Source organism: Asterias amurensis, chromosome 2 (genome assembly GCF_032118995.1).
Source record: "Asterias amurensis chromosome 2, ASM3211899v1".
Lineage (NCBI taxonomy): Eukaryota > Metazoa > Echinodermata > Asteroidea > Forcipulatida > Asteriidae > Asterias > Asterias amurensis.
In genome coordinates, this window is record NC_092649.1 from 25,864,871 (window position 1) to 25,882,947 (window position 18,077).

The window sequence follows — 18,077 nt, forward strand, 5'->3', positions numbered from 1 at the left end:
TAATTATATCAGGTAGTCCTATACCATATCCTTTTACATTTTGAAAGCATAAAGTTTAGCAAACCTGATAAAATCTTTATAGTAGCCGCATTGTCAAATCCGTACTCTGAAAATACGGAATTTCCGCATTCCTAAAGGAACCTTTATAGCATCAATAAAGTATACTTTCTTCCTATAAAAAAAATCATAACTGGCTCTTTGTCAGCAACAATGAACGTCTCACTGCTTTATCATAAAGGAATGTAAAAGGACCGTAAAAATGCAGAATGTGTGGTATTTTGGCTATCGTCGTCTGCTGTAAATTAACCACGTGTCGTGATTATTGTAAAAAAATGGTAAAAAGTATATGGCGATATTGAAAACACCGCCCTCTTCTGACAAAAAATACTTATTAATTTTGCAACACAGAATCTTCTTTATAAACACAACAAGGACCGATGCACCCATGTGTGAATCAATATAGACCCTATTTCTAAAACATTGAGCAGAAAATTTGTTGATTAAGGCATGGTATACACGTACTGTTTATAGTTGCCAAATTCCAGTATCCTCACTCGGTTTCACGAGGCACGAGTTTCTGATGGGACGGATCGGGTTGTTCTTCACTCTAAAAACTCTTGGCTCAGAACTGATCCGGAGTCCAGGTTCTGTGGGGGCTTGACCCTCTTCTTGGTCAGTATGACCCGGAATCTGTGTCACATGACTGACGCAAGTCCTTTTAAAACCAGTTTTAGGGTTAGTGTGACCTCTGGTTGTCCCCTGGGACCAAGACGAAGTTGTCTCTGATATTGCCAGTGCACACATTATCAGCAGATAAACGTAAAAACTGCTTTGTATAAAAATTGCTCTGCAAAGCCACGTTCATCATTGTCTGCACTGGACGTGCTTTGCTCCTTTGGCAATGCGAAATATAGCTGTAAAGCTATCGGGTTCCATAAACAAAACAAGTCCAGATTTATTGATACATTACACAGGTTGACAGTAACTACACTAGTTATAGCTCCCCCTGCGAGTATTTTCAAGTAAATGGACCCCAGAAATGGCCATTGTGACATTATTACACGCATATTATTACACCATAAAATATTGGGCCGAGGACGTTCCCACAGCGCCACCAGAGTCGTCTAGTTCCCAGGGGTCTGATTGTATAATCAACAATGTGAAATGGATCTTTTTGTTTCATGCTCCCAACTAACCGGCTGGAACCCCGTTATATGAGACTTAGGCGCCTTTCTGATTAAACACAGGTTAGACTCGCTTGAAGTGGACTTGAACTTGCTGTGCTCTTCGTGCCTGTGGGACAACGTTACCTTTAAAGACAGTGGACACTATTGGTAATTACTCAAAATAATTATTAGCTTAAACCTTTCTTGGTGACGAGTAATGGGGAGAGGTTGATGGTATAAAACATTGTGAGAAACGGCTCCCTCTGAAGAGCCATATAGTTTTCGAGAAAGAAGTAATTTTCCACGAATTTGATTTCGATACCTTAGATTTAGAACTTGAGGTCTTGAAATCAAGTATCTGAAAGCACACAACTTCGTGTTACATGGTGCGACAAGGGTGTTTTTCTTTCATTAATATCTCGCAACTTCGACGACCGATTGAGCTCAAATTTTCACAAGTTTGTTATTTTATGCATATGTTGAGATACACCAACTGTGACGAGTAGTCTTAAACAATTACCAATATTGTCCAGTGTCTTTAAAGACAGAGCAGTCAGTTAAATTTGCTTTATGAAGGATGACTATTGATATTTAAGTTTGTGAAAGGAGTTTTTTTCTCGGCTTCTTAACTTGTGTCGGCGTTTCTTTAAAGGGAAATATATAATCACTCTTATAATTGGCAATAAACCAACTTGTTTGTTAGAGGCCTACAGTATACAGAAGCTTTTGATATGACGCTTTTTTGAGAAACTGTGCACTTCGAAGTAATGTATATGTCAGTTTTATGTCCCAAGTTTTGAATTTGAGAATCGTTATTACATGCAGAAAGTCTTTACAGATTGTGTATAGACCCTCTAGGGATTATTTAAAAAAAATTAAAGGTAGACGGCCATTTCTCTCATGACAATTTTGTCTTTTGATAACGATCAGTCATCAGGCTACATTCTCATAGTATTGGTATGTGATTCATATACACACTATAGTACAATACTGAAAACTATTTTTGGCATAAAAACTTAGTTGGTAACGAGCAATAGAGTGCTGTTGATAGTATAAAACACTGTGCGAAACAGCCTCCCTCTGAACTTCTGCTGAAGTGATGTTGGTTTTTTTTGAGAAAGAGGTAATTTCTCACTCGGATATTAAAAGAGTTCAGGCCTGAAGCCCTTTATATGCATCTGAAAGCACACATATTATTTGTGCAACAAGGGTGTTTTTCTGTCATTATTTTCTTCCGACTTCGATGACCAAGACTGAGCCCAAATGTTCACAGACTTGTTATTTCATGCATTTGTTTGGATCCCAAATGAGAACACTGGTCGTTGACATTGCCAAAGGTCTCCAGTGCCATTAAAACATATTGAGCTCATGATGGGATGAATGGAATTATTCCTGAAGATATTTAAAACATCCACGCGCAGTCTGGAATAGTTAAGGGGTTGGGTTAAAAGAAATATTAAATATAACACCATCAATAATAAACTATGTATTTATCAGAGCTAAGACTGTCATTTACATGTCATCATGGGGAATTAAAACTCTTCAATATTGCTTCAATTTGTGTGTAAAGTGTGTGTAAACAAAATTTCAACAACTGCAAACGTTGTAAAGAGTAAATAAAGACACAATAGACAGCAGGGCCTGGAATCGTTGCCCCTGGTCTTGGTCGTGGTGCCACTTCAAAAGTATCCCATTGACGCTAAGATTTCCCAAATGGAACGGAAGTGCCCTTTACACAATGAAAACGGCCTTAACCCCCTCAGAGATGCCTTAATGGAGGGGTGGGGTTGTAACATGTCCCCCGTTTCTTTTTAAACGATAAAACAGGATATTTTGATTGATGTACCTTTAAGATTTTTTAATGTGAACTTGACTTCAATCTTGCTCGTCATGCACATTGTACAAACTTGGAGAACGGTACATACACCCCAGGGTTTAAACCGATCGTCTTTTGTGTACATTTCCCAAGTCGCCCATAAACGCATTGTGCTTACTATGTCAGCAAAGGCCAAGTAAATGAAGAATGCCCAGTCAAACCATAAAGCAGTGACTATGATCAAACAACCATCCACATTCAGCGTCATCACATTCTAATAAGCCACATAAAAGGTCAATAGGTGTTTGATTATGTGGTATTGAAAACTACAAGACAATAATAAGTTCAACATACATCGAAGAAAAACAAAATCACAAGAGGGCGCTATTCAACGAATCCAGCCGAATCCACGTTGATAACGCTGTGATTTACAAAGTCAGTCTTTATGGACGAAGTAAGGGCTCACCACTAGGTAGGCAAAGATCCACAAGTAAATTGATTATCACAATTTTGAGGCCTTCCTAAACATTATAAATTTTTGAAGAATGTTAATTGAAGTACATACAACAATTAGGCCTACCATGTGATCATGTAGGTCAGCCCTTGAACTCTATAAAATGCTCCTACTTTTTTTTTTCAAGGACCAATCATGCCTGAGTATGATATTCATGAAGCAAGATGTAGGCCGGGGTCGATCACTATTTGGTTCTCAGTTGCATAAGAGACATGTACCACTCTGTCAACCTCGACCCCGATACTCGTAAACAAAATAATTACAGATCTTAGATTTTGCATATCAGAGAAAAATCTCAACCTCGATTTTAATCTGGGGGAGCCCCTGGTTGACCTCCGAGGTAACTTGTGTAGAATGATGTTACCGGGTGGACAAGTTCTTTTAAAGCATACATTTATCGCCGGATAAATTAATTAACCGAAGAGGCAAAAACCTGTTTCTCCGGGCTACATGGCAGAGAATTTGACTCACCGACAGTGGGGAATATGAAATCAATCCGTGGGGGGGGGGGGGGGGGCGGAGGGGGGGGGGGTAGAGAGAGAGAGAGGGGTAGAGGAGAGAGTATATCGAAGAAGATGAAGATTTGCCCTGGGCTTGGAGAGTTTTATTTATTCATTTTTTATTTTATTCATAAACTGTGCAACAAATCGGGTGTGGATTAAGTTAGTGAAAACCTCGTTTTCAACCTTGTACGTGCTAGCACACAATATCTTGGCACGTTTATAAGTCGAGGTTGTTAAATCATTGAATGAACTCGTTCGAACACAAAACCAAAATTGCCGACAAAGGCCATGTAATGTTATGATGATTTTTACCTGGCAATCGAATTTACTGTTTATCAAGAAAAATTTTTTTGTGTTCGACGGGAATTTCAATGTGATTTTTACCCCTGCAATACACATAGTAAATGATGATAATTATTATTATTTTTTTTTTACGGGGATGTGGGGCTCTGTACTTTATGCAAATTAATTGTAATAAATATAAATATTTGATATAGGCCATTGGTCGCCAACATATTGATGTATTATAATTATTAAACTTGTACGAGCCATGCATTTACCGGTAGGTCTGAGCATTGTTTATGGTTGACAGGTGTTCTAGCTGTGTATACTCTTCTTAAAACCTTTGGGTCATCTTGGGGGCCTGACCCCTTTCTGGATTAGAATGATCCAGAATTTGTGTCAAAATGTACCAGAACAGCAGTAAGTCTATGCATTTTTCAAACAGTATAACTAAGTTTAGAAAATGTTTTCTAACTGTGTACTCTAACCTTGGGTCAAAATTTGACCCGGAGGTCCCGTGGGGTCTGCTTACCCATAACTGGGTCAGTATTATCCGAAATGTGTGTCAAATTGATCCAGATGTTATGGGTCACCATGACGCAGATCCGAGTTAAAATCCTGGTTTGTTACCACTCTCCTGTTCAGTATGGCCAGGAAGTGGGTCAGACCCCATGGAACCCGGATCCGGGTCACTTCTGACCCGGGATGGGTTTTTTAAGTGTGGTAATTTAACAAAACCTTCTAGACATTTTACTTGCGGTCTCAATTAGGGGTTGGATGGGATGGGTGGGTTCCACGCTCCCCAACTCAACCCGTTACGCCACTGTATGAAAAGGGTTAAAAAAGCAACAGGGCCAAATTTCACAAAGCTGTTGGGCAGAAAATACTGCCTGGCAAAATGTCTTTGCTAAGCAAGAAGTTACCAGTCGCAGCAATGGTAACTATTAGGTATTCTGGCTGGTAAGCTTGTTCTGCTGAGCAAGTTTTTGTTGTGCTTAAGCACGTTTTCGTGAGTACAGGCTTTATGACATTGGGCCTTGTTATGATTTAGAATTTGCCGCAGCTTACAACACTAACACATTTCGAGACCTTGCTACAAAAATTAGCAGCTTTCCCGCTCAAAAAATAAACTATTTGTAATGAGGGATTAAGACATAAAGATGACTGACCCTGTGTTATTGTCTGGCTCATGTAACTGTATTACCAATCTCCTAATTCAATCTCACAATACACACAAGTGGCTTAGTATGGTCGAGTAGCCAATTTTTCTGAAGGCCAATTGACATTTCCAACTATAGTTTAATTGATACCAATTGAGTTTTTATAGGAGCGGATCGACCGAAAGTGCCTTTTCCAAACCACGCCGTAGATGTTTGAGAAATTTGTCAAGCAGTATCTTCTGCTTGACAGTTTTATGAAGTCGGGTCAAGGGCCCAATTTTAAAAAAGCTGGTTAAAGCAGAAAATACCGATAAGCAAAAAAATAAAAAAATAAAAAAATAGTAGAGCACCTGCCAGTCCCAACAAACTTAATCGACTTTAATATCTGGTAACCAGTTCCTGAAGCGATATTTGTCTGTGATTAGCAAGTTTTTTTATGATTACAACAGGCACATGCATTCAACATTGACCCAATGGTGTCTGGGTTGCACTAATGTATCACAATTTGTTAACAAAATGGGCACGGTCTGACACCCGCCGTTCGTCGCCCCACGATAAGTCGCATCGATCCCGCACCGATCCCAACAACACCTCACATCAATGTACGCAAAGACATATTCAGCTCATCAATTATTGACTGAAATATTGACCGAATTAGTTCAATTACCTCAAGAAAGCCCTGCCTGATCTGTAAAAATAACATAGCTGGATACTGTTACAGGGTTTACCATTCACCATGCTCATAGACCGTGCAATTAGTGTAAGCCGTTAGGCGCTTTGATATTATACCAAGGAGAATTGGTTTTTGGTGGGCCGTAGGGTACATTTTGTATTGTAAGACAGGGGACTGTTGTGGGGAATATGTGCCTCTGTATCTTAATAATAGAAAACTATTAGAGAGAGTGGATTGGAGCGAGTGAAGTTATAGCAGATGCTTTTGAGGTCGTGGAATGTTCATCGAGGCAAAGTGGATAGCGGCCAAATAATAAATGGCAAGAGGAAATCGAATCTCACCCCCGCCATTTCTGGGTCTTGAAGTCATGTCTGATCCCTCCTCATTTCGAGGTCTTGAAGTCATGTCTGATTGAACATAAAAAATGGTTGTTTACTCGGCTCTTCCCGTTTGGGGGAAAGTGTTACAAGAGCTTTATGAAAATGTTTAGCTTTTGTATATCATGTTTATGGCCATGACATGAATACACACTCACTGTGAATGAAGTTGTAACAATTTATCCGAAGAAGTTTTTGAGAGAAAAAAGTGTAAATCAAAGAGCAATGTATTCAAGAGAGTCTTGTAAAAACGTTGTTAATGCTAAAAACTTTTTCGTCTCTCGATGTGAAAATTATTTGTGAGGCATTGTTTTACTCATTTCTCAAAAACTACAGCTCATATTTTAAGGGAAGCTTTCTACTATCATTATCTTTATTGATAAACCTTGTAAATTTGACGTTATTATGCATAATGTTGGTTATGTGTTTTGTGTCGTACAAAAAATACCCAAAACCCTTGAATTGACGTCAAAATATAAAACTGGTAAACAGTAAACATTGACAAACGTGTAAGCAGATTGACTGGAGCACAAAAGCCTGCATGAGATGACTGTCTGACCGAGTATTCTGACAGGAATTCCATTAATTCGAACGCTACACTCGCGTAGTGTAAGATCACGCCCACACCCAATGCATTCACCATCATGTGGTAATAAAGTCTTCCATTCGTAGTCTGTATTACAGAGTTGTCGTTCTGTGACCTGTCTGGGATTTTCATGATCTTACGAATTGTTTTAATATAATCAGGTGTTGATCTATAAAGCATTTTAGTGAAAAATCAAAGCCATCGTTTCGGAACATAATATGATGTCCTTTAAAAAATATGTCTGTACATTAACAATGCATTGTTTACTACTGCAATAAATTCAAGTAATCAGTAGAAATCAGAGTGTGAAAACTGTGCCTGCATCTCGTTACTTTGTTCAATAAAAAAATTAACAAAGTAATTGAATAAAACGACCGCAAAGCACCATCCAACTTTGTTTGAGTGTAGGCCTACCAAAGAATTTGCTGGATTTGTCAATCACTACGACATTTACAGCCATAATCACTCGACAGCTTGGTTCAAGGAATACATCCCACAAGTATCTCTCGACATCGTTGGCCAAATAATGAACGATTAAAGATCCTCACCACGCCACGGTGTGGATCCTTATAACCATCTTCACAGCTGCCCAAATCTCGGCATGCACCAAGACACTATAGAATGCGACATGTGCTGTGACGAGATGATGATTTGATTCCGGGTTTTATATTTAGAGTTGACTTTCATAACTAGAATGGCTTGCGGTGCAGTGACATCAAGTCTTCTATAATACCGTCAATTTGAAGACATCACTTTTTGGAAATAACTGACGACGGAAACCAAAGATGATACCACAACATTCTATTCGCTTGTTTCATGTTGTTGTCACCACTGATGGAATAGTGCCAAGTGAACTGACAATACGATGTTAGCCTTATGAAAGAGATCTTCGAACAGTAATACCTTCAATTTGGAGACAGCACTCTTGGAAATAACTAACGACTAAACCAACACGTGGATTGCTCTTTTCTGTATATGTGATCAAAATTGAAACCACAACCTTCTCTTCACTTGTTTCATGTTGGTATCACCACTGGTATGGAATAGTACTCACCAAGTGAGCTGACAACACCATGTTTATAGCCTATTTAGTAAGGGGTCTTCTAATACCTTCAACTTGGAGACATTACTTGTGAAAATACTTGACGACGACAACAAAGACTAGACTGCTCATTACTGTTTCTGATCAAACTTGATATCACTACGCTTGTTTCGCACTGATAAGTTGTTGTCACTACTGGGGTGGAATAGTACACACCAAGTGAACTGACAATACGATGTTTATAGCCTTGCTATTAGAGGGGTCATGATTAGACCCTAGTCATGATATAATGGTATTGTCACACGGTGTTCTTTCTCTCGCATCACTTGATCGATTAAGTCGATAGGTTCGGGCAGTTTTCATAGAACACGGGTTAAAAAAGACCCTCGTGCCGTCGCCTAGTTTTGTAAAGTCTTCCCGTTGACTTGTATACGAAGTCATGAAAGAGAAGAGCGATTTGGAAGGTTTTTTTTTTCTGTGAAACAACATGCGGCCTTCGAGCGGTGGATGGTGGTATCATAACAACCGCATACTTCTTGGACTAATGATTGGTGTTTGCGTCCGGTGTGGAAGTTTGAGGACTTTGGGTTAATTTGCTTCTTATGGAGTGGAGTTGTGTAATGTAGCCGTGATGGGAAGACATTAGTTCTGGTATCTGCGCGAGGGTCCTCTCTATATACGGAGATAGAGGACACTCTCTTGGTGAGGAGAAAGAAGGGGAAGTCTTTGAAGACAGGATGAAACTATTGGAGTAATCGACCGGGAACAGATTTGGATACAGTCTGACAGTTCCAACAAGCAGAGGTTTGTACCGTTGTGGGGCAGTGGGAGTGCTGGTTCAGAGTTGCTCATTCATGCTAAAGTTCTGCTCCCAAGGGAAAATTATTATGAGAGAAAGAGAAAAAACAAGAATGCGCCCGTTAGAAAGTTCATCACATTGAACCCATTCATCCATGCCGCCAATTATTGTAAGGTAATCTGGTGTTCAAAACTAAGCATTGAAATGATTATTTCAATAGGACAATCGAGGCCATTTGGAGGGACAAACTTTGAGCAGTACTTGCCCAGGAGGACAGCGGGGGTTGATGCCTCCGATTATACCCACTGGACAATCAACCACGTTGTGATTAAAAAGATGGCACTCATTCACTAAAGTGTTTGCGTTCCGGATAGGTGTGGGAAATAAAAGCTACAAAGTCTTGTGCCATCCACAGGGGATCTTCAGGGGATCTTCCGTGTTTTGTGTGCCAAGATGAGTTTCACTACTGAATTGGATTACATCATCGAGGACCTTAAAAAGGGTCAAGCAGCAGGGGCCATGAAAACTAAGCCCAGTGCCGTCCGTGGGGTAACCAGTGTCTCGGTGATTAGGCACAGTGTTGCAAGCGGTCAGTCCACCAAATGTACCACGGTGAAGAGGAGGGGACCACCACCTGCAGCATCTTCAGCTCTCAGCCCCAACCAACTGGATATACTGGAGGGTAAAGCAGCGGCTGCGTTGCGGGTCATCCAGAAGGCGTCTGCTTCGTTTGATGAGGTACTGCAACAGACTACGGTCTCGATGGCTTCGACGTCCTCATCCCCACAACCACCACGTCGCTCCACCAGCGACACCACTTCATTCTCGTCCCCCATGATGAAGAAGAAGAAAAGGAAAGAGGACAAGGCAGAGGGTAAAAGGCAGAAGTGGAAATCCACCAAATCGAAAAGTCCTGAAGGCAGTGTAGAGAAAGCTATTTTTAAAGAGGGAAAAGATTGGATTCAGGGGATTGAAGTTCGACGGCCGAGCAAGAAGGTAACCTCTACCGTCACGGTGTCGTACATCCAGGATGAGCGAAGAGGAAGCAAAGACATCGATGATATTATGGTTGATGATCAAGGCTCTTCAAACAAACCTAGATCTAGACTTGAACGATTGGATACAACCTCAGACCGGGACAGCTCAGACAGGGGAAGCCACTCCCCCAAAATATCCCGAACTCACCGCCAACTCAGTGTTAAATCAGACTCCGTCACGGGAAAACTTGATTCGGCAATTTTAATCTCGCAAGGTGTACAGACTTCAGACGAGAGCGATTTTTTTAAAGATAGCAGGGATGATATTAAGATGGTTCGTAAAGAGATTGCCGACTTGAAGAAGGAGAATGAAGACTTGAGGAGACAGTTGGATGAGACTGTGGAGTGGGAGGTACAGGTGATGAAAGCTTACAAGATGCTTGCCGAGAAGCATCATCAAGACGCAAGAGACGCTTCGGTCGAGAAGAGCAAAACTCCAGGTGAGTTGTGAGAGAAGAATTTCTGTCTGTTCTCTCAGGAATAGTTTTCCTATGTTTTCCGTCACATTTCCTTAGCAACCTAATATAACTGTACACATGTTGTTCGATGATAGATTGTCTTATTCAGAAAGTGTATTATACGATTGCACGTAACCCTCCCCATTCAGCCCGAAAGTCCGGGATTATTGGTAGTATTTAAAATAACGTTGTATAAAAGTCTCTGTTTATCCAGAAAAGTGAAGACATTACAAAACACAGTTTTTCTTTTCCATCTATATTAAACATCCTGTTTCTTCCAAGACGAAATGCATATTGATTGGGTGATAGTTAGGTGCTGTGATTTATGTCCAGTTTTGTTAGTAGAACAACAACTCGTTAAAATTCTTGATGCAACTTCCTTTCTACTGGTGGCATCTCACTTTTGTCTTCCTATTTTGTTTTACATTTTGTATCGGTTTTTTTTTGTGGCAACCTCGTGGATTGCCATGCAGTACCAAAACGTTTCAGTTGAGAATAAAAACTAAATCGTTTAGATTATCCTGAAATCTCGGTGTACAGCATAGTATAAAGGGGCTTATCCCAAATCCAACAATGCGAACTGTCATTGTATTCTTGGCAAGTAGAATAAGTTTCCTTCCCATTGTAAATGCCTTCTAAAATGCCTTCTAAAATGCCTTGTATACGGAACACCAAATTTTGACCAAGTCGAGTACATCGGGCCCATTGGTTCCACAGAACGGTTCTGCGGTGTACGTACAGATATGCAGGACTTTTTCCAAAGCCACAATAGAAGACCACTTTGTTGACAAAGGTTATAACTAAAGGGAATATTCGACAAACGAAGTGTCCTTGGTTTATTAAAGAGTTATTCCATTTTGGGAAGAAGGTCGCCATTTTGTTTTTCTCAAACAGTATACTGTGGCATGAACCCCACCGTACGGTCAAACGATTTAGGGAGTTCGAAGAACGCATTGTAGTTTCACTAGCATAATACTGGAGACCACACCCCCAAAACCCCCACCGAAACCCAAACTCATGCAGTATTACTGGCTGAGCGTATTGCAACAGTAGTTTTCTGGGGGATTGTACCTCATCTTCAATGGCCTGTGATAATGTTAAAGGTGGAGTTATTTTTAACAGTACGACCTGTCAGTTTGAATCGTAGCCGCGCCTGTGCATTAGTACAATGATTACGTGGGTTGAATACCCGATGTGAAATGAAAAGATAAAGCCTATAAAAATCAGTCGTGTTATGAGAGGCCAGTGGTCACCTGTGACGTCATATCCCTTTTTCGTTGGTATGCAATTGCAGCAAATATCACATCATGACGTGTACCTTGCTTCCGGTATCGGCAGCCAAAGGCGTTCAAATGCATTCACAAAACGAGGGAAACCTAGGAAGTTTTCTGCACCTTTCTTTCGGCATGTGTTGAGGCACCTCAAGTTTCAAAATGGCCGACTGGTTTAGTACAGGGAGCATTGACCAACAAGTCACAGAACTGCATGGATTAGGAGTCATAAAAAGTGTATCAACAGGTTATTTTACACTTAAAGGGAAGGTACACGTTTGGTTATTGTCAAAGACCAGTCTTCTCACTTGATGTATCCCATCATGTGCATAAAATAACAAGCCTGTGAAAATTTGGGCTCAACCGGTCATCGAAGTTGCGAGAAAATTATGAAAGAAAAAACACCCTTGTCGGACGAATTTGTGTGCCTTCAAGTATGAATGAAAGACTTCTAGCTAGAAGTCTTTTATTATTTTAGTGAGAAATTACCTCTTTCTAAAAAACTATATTACTTCAGAGGTAGTCGTTTCCCACAATGTTTTATGCTATCAACAGCTCTCCAATGCTCGTTGCAAAGTCAGTTTTTAAGTTAATATTTGTTTTGAGTAATTACCAAACGTGTACCTTCCCTTTAAATTAAGACCCGAGTTTTCTTCCACCTGTAAAATGCCTTGTCAAATGCCTCAAAAGACCAAACTTCGGAAGACGTCCAAGTTAATTTTGAATAAGGAACAAGTAAAAAACCTAATACGATCTCTTTCTGTACAAGAGCGATAGTTGAACAGTGAACTTTGTTTTAAACTAAACATTTTTGCTAAACCTAAGTGTGGCAAGTCATAAAAATGATATTCGTGAGTAAATTTTAACAAGGAACTAAAAAATACTTCTTGATACTTAAATACCAATACTGGTAATAATTTGTACATGCTAAAATACTTGTCGTCTCCCAATACGAAAATAATGTTCGTGACCTTGCTTACTCATTTGCCCCCAAAGTAGTCTACTGCATCTCAGCAAGTAATATTTAAGGGTAAGCTTTCTACCATCATTACCTTCAAACCGTGTTAGTTTAATGTAATTCTGTGGACATTGTTTTTTGTGTTTTACAAAAAGTACACAGACCCAGTGATCTTTGTTTTAAACTGAACATTCTTGCTAAACTTGTTGGGGTCAGTATACGTAGTGAGAGACATTGTAGGAAGGAAACCATTGAGGTAGAACCAACAGTTAGATTGTCTAGCTTCTATATTCCCCATGGTGTGCTAAAATCACTGATATATGGGTTTAATTTTGTGTTCATTATGAAGGTAATGACGCAGATGTCCCATCGGTATGTGTATTATGCTGTAAAGGCACTGGACACCCTTGGTAATTCTCAAAGACCAGTATTCTCATTTGGTGTATCCCAACAATGCACAAAATAACAAGCCTGTGAACAATTTTGCTCAATTGGTTATGGAATTTTCAAGAGAATAATAAAATAATATAAAACTCAATGCACAAGTTGTGTGCTTTCAGATGCCTCAATGAGGCTCCAGGCCTGAATTCTTTTTTGGGTGAGGAATTACGTCTTTCTCAAAAATCACATTTCTTCAGAGAAAGCCGTTTCTCACAATTTAGTATATACTAGGAAATTAACAGCTCCCCGTTGCTTGTCACCAAATACGTTTTTACACTTACAATTATTTTGAGTAATTACCAATATTGTGCAGTGCCTTTAATACTGTACAGTGGGTGTATTTGATCATCATTTATAGGCTTTGTTCATAGATGAAGAACGGACATGTATTATGTTGTATTGGCATGGGTTATCCATCTCAGTTTAAGGTAATGTTTGCATAACGAGGCACTGGCGTCTTGTGTTCAGTCATGTTGTTATTTATTTAGCACAGCTGCAGTATATGAATAGAAGTTCAATTCAGTGAAGTTTTGTCCACAGCAATCAAAATCAAAGGTTATGTTACTGGCAAGTTTAAAGGTATTTAAAGGGTTTGTGCGTTTGGTAATGGCACTGAAAATCAATGACAATTACAACTTGGTAAGAAGTGTACATCAGATGTGGACAGTATCCGGCGGTTTGAGAAAGTTCAATCGAGGTACTTTGTTATGGAAACTATTTTATCCCTCCCCCCCCCCCACCAGAAAAAAAAATCTAATCTGAGAAGCGTTACTGATAGTAACGTTTCTCAGATTGTGTTTTCTAATTTGAGATATTAGAATCTTCCTGCGAGGACATAACTGCTCCAGAATATCGGCAGTATCTCAAAAACGCTACACCACCTTTTGAAGTACAAATTTTACATGTAAGTTTTATGGTATACAATTATTAGGAATGAAACCGATGGGTTCCAATTACCAAACGTACTGTGTTAATTTTGTTCACACTAAACAGTAGGCTTTAATCATGTCATCTTGGTCATATTCTCTGTTCATCCAAATAGTGCTGAATGCTCATGTTAATTACACGAAAGGAACCAGACTATTTTTTCCTTCAAGCCTCAGTTTGGTTTACATTGGTTTGAATGAAGAAAAATCAAGATGGCCGCACCTAGATACAGGCCTACATTCATCCACGCTAATATCACGAAATCTGTCATCCGATGGTTTATCTCATTTACACCACCAAAGAGCCATTCAGATCACCAAGGTTGTCTTTATCGTCTTTTAATTCTTGATGCTTCATTTACTCAACGGTTTTTTGTAATCCGTCACCGCCTGCAAGGACGGGATAATCGACGGTTTAACGAAAAGAGATTTAAGACGTTCCATGTTTGTTCGCTCTTTAAAACAGAAAATGTTAAGCTGGAGACTCATGGTTACGCCACTGTGACCCCCCCCCCCCCCCCCCTTGCCATACACGCTCACACGTACACATTACGGAATGAACAAAATGGGCGCCCTCTAGATTGATACTTTCCTAGTGGACTTTTGGTACTCGTTTCAAGGGTTGAACTCTGTGTAAAACGAGAAAAAGTTTCATCTACCAAAAAACCAAAACAAACCTTTTAAAAATGTCCTGGTGAACTGCTCGTCTTGTTTTTCATGTGATTCACAATCTCGGTTCACCACATTGCATTTAGGAGGACTGTTGGCCAAGTACTGGTAGCAGATTTGGATGGTGTAAAGTAATGTGGTTGTGTAAAAAAAATAATTTATTTATTTATTCAAAAATCTTTATACAGGATACAAAAATCAGCACAACAGCTGCAATACATTATGGTCCTGTGAAAAAAAGAAGGCTTTTCGGCGATATCTAAACAAACCGACCACCTTTTGAAATGAAATTTTCACACGGTAAATTTACATTTGCTGGATTAAAACTGGGTAAGCTATATAATACTTTGAAAGAACAGTCCTGTTGTAAAACAAGTTTCATAAGTTCATACATTTCATAAGTTCATACGTTTATACTTCACCATAAATGTTCTCACCAATGTCGAGGGGCGGTCGTCCATGGTTCATGTTAATTCCAGAGTAGCTCCCTGGAGATTAGAATGTTTCGCTTTAATTGGTCCCACTGGGATTTCCGATGTATTGCCACTTTGGAGAGATAACGTAACATGGTCAGCTGTTAAGATGTGGGTGGCAACATGCTCGATGTGCGCGCCAAAAGCGTATTGACAGGCGGTTGATTCATATTTTTAACTTGGGGGGGGGGGGGGCTGGGGTTGCAAACAAAAAATATTGAAGAGAACAAAAACGTTCGTGAAAGATTAGCCAACTGTTTTCGTGCGACATCTTTTTTGGCAAAATGGCAGCTGGAATAGTTTTGATTAAATTTTTTGAAGAAAAATATTGCAGAGATTGGCAGTATTCATAAAAGATAAGGCAATCGTTACTGTGGCAACAGCATTTTGGGCAATTGACAGCTGACATAATTTTGAATGGGATAGTTCAAAAGTGGACCAAGTAATAGCTGACATATGAAATACTGATTTTTTTATGCCCCAAAATTTTAATCTGATCAACGTTACCGCACAATACGTTGTGTATTCATTGGGGCTTGTTTTTGCTGCGTGGACATATTATTCGACAATAATTCAAAACGCGACGACCTTTTTAAATGAAATGTTCAGATGTTAGTTTAAAATAATCAAACGGTTCCAAATAGCAAAGACATAGTTTGCACTTAAATTGATTTTGCTGTTACCAATGGCACGCCTCTTTAACTATAACATGCTGTCATCAGCAGCATGTCTGGAAACGAAATTCCCGTGCCTGTAATATTTTTGGTTCCATAAGTGAAGTTTACCGTCAATTTAGTCCGTCAAAGTGAGCCAACTATTTCAGGTTCAACGTTCATGGCCAATCATCAGGCATGGTCCATAAAACCCAAAAGGCGTCGATGGATTAATGATGGTTTGGAATAACTCGGTTTCGTAGCACGTTGGGAACTGAACGAACCGGTATCGGCTTGGCAACTGGAACAAACACAAACCTGTCTGCTTCATTATTGCATCAGAAATGACCGGGTAATAAAACAGTAAGATTTAGTTATTTATATCTGGGTAAATTAACCCGATGAAGTCATCATGACTTTTTTACCGAAATGGCGTTTTCTGGCAACTTTCTCAACAGACCTTTCTATTGCAACGCCACTGCCCGAGTTGTTGAACATCAAGGTTGGAAAAGTATGGAGGAGGGAATGTGGGAGGGGGGGGGGGCTATAAATGCTTTAAAAAAACCGATAACCACAGATTGTAAAAATGTAACGCAAGAAAAAGTTCTGAACTTGTTTGCAACAAAAGCAACCAATCATGGAAAGCATTTTTTTTAGATTGGAAGTTTGCGTACTTGCCGTTGGTTAATACCATTGAATATCCTGCTAACCTTCGTCCGTCCGTGCTAACAAGAGCGTTGTGTTTATCAACGATAAGGTTGACATGCATCAGCTCTGCATATTCTGAACGAATATTGCGCCCTCATGTGTCTTGTGTTTCTGGGTTTATGTTTTGTGAGGGTTTTTGTACACGTTTAATGGCGCTTATTCTTATTAGGGAAATCGACACAACAATTGGTGATTTGCGGGGTCTTCAAAAAGCTGGTTTCTTTTGGCAGATTTCATGACTGAGATATTTCTGGAGAGATTTTGTGCTGATTATGCACTTTGGAATCAGTGAGCTTGAGGAACTAATTGAATTCTCCAACTTAATTCCATATCTAATACTGTATTCTTAATGCAGTGTTTCGGTGTAATTAACGTGTGCAAGTGCCGAAGGCCTGTCTCAATTACATCGTCTGCATTGAGGTCTCATAATATTATCAGTAGCATTTTAACCAAACGTCACAACGCTGCAATATTATTGATTTCTTTCTGACACACCACGGGCAAAGAGTCCCTCTCTCGGTCTCACTTATCTCTCTGTCGATGTTTGCTATTTCTGAATTGTTTTTGTGTGGAAACAGCCTGTGAGTTGCCTTCTTGGAACTATTGCAGTTTGGTTCAATGCTAGAGGGATTTTTTGTCTGTCTTTTTTTTTGAATAGCTGACAATCCGTATCTGGTCTGTTTTTATATCTAATGCAAAATCGCTGATTAATTTTGTAGCGGTCAGGCTCGCAATCTTGGGAAGGCGTCTTTGGAAAAAATCATTCTGCCGTGATTTCTAATTAACCGTTGATTTTCCTGCCTCCATGCTCTTGCTTCGTGATTTGCTTCGAATTTTTGATTGTTAATTTACAAACAATATAAAGGTCAACCGTTCTATAACTAATGAGGTAATGCGTGGCAAGATGCATGTTTAAATTGAGTTTGCTTTTTATTTAATTCATTCCAGGGTCTTTCTCGAAGGCTAAATTAGAACACATGATTCGGCCCTGGTCCTTAAGTCTTCGAGAAAGATTCTGCATGAGGGTCGAAACGTCAGACCATAAGCTAGCTACTGAAGCTAAAAAAAAAAAGATGAGCTGAGAGATATTGAGACAGAGTTGCAGGGCTCACACACACAATATTTTTAAAAGTATTGATACGAGGGTTACAAAATAAAAATCTCCAAAAATATTGTTTTAATTTCTTTTCTTTCTTCTGTATGTGTGAACCACCGGCCGTTAAAATATCTTTTGGGATGTAATTCTTGAATCGTCCTGTTTCCTCTTCCTTGCTGATGTTTTTTCAAAGTTTACACTTCTGTGAAGCAACGTCCTCTTTTCATTTTGACAAAATCCGACTGTGGACCCGTTGCATTGACTGTACTCGCGGCCGCCATTTTCAAAGCAAAATTTGCATGAGTGCAGTGCCCAACTTCATTAAGCTTTTAAGCAGAAAGAGTGCTCTGATTTTTTAAATTTTGCCCTTTAAGCGAAACTTTTGGGGCACCAGTCATAACATTGTAAACTTAATGTAATTTTGGCTGGCAACCGGTAACTGTTAACCAATATTTTTCTGCGCTTATAG

The 18,077-nt window shown here is 39.5% G+C and overlaps 1 protein-coding gene across 2 annotated transcripts in view; it reads left to right on the plus strand.

Moving 5' to 3' along the window:
• LOC139954405 (uncharacterized) overlaps positions 1-18,077 on the plus strand; it is a 163,803-nt gene that overhangs the window by 3,958 nt on the left and 141,768 nt on the right. Inside the window, exon 1 of one of the 2 annotated variants that reach the window (XM_071954193.1) lies at positions 9,714-10,395. The exons of the other annotated variant lie outside the window; for it this stretch is intronic. Within the exon in view, the coding sequence (XP_071810294.1) occupies positions 9,753-10,395 (643 nt within the window). The 5' untranslated portion in view covers positions 9,714-9,752. Of the gene's footprint in view, positions 1-9,713; positions 10,396-18,077 lie in introns of those variants that run through there. 2 annotated transcript variants of the gene reach the window in all.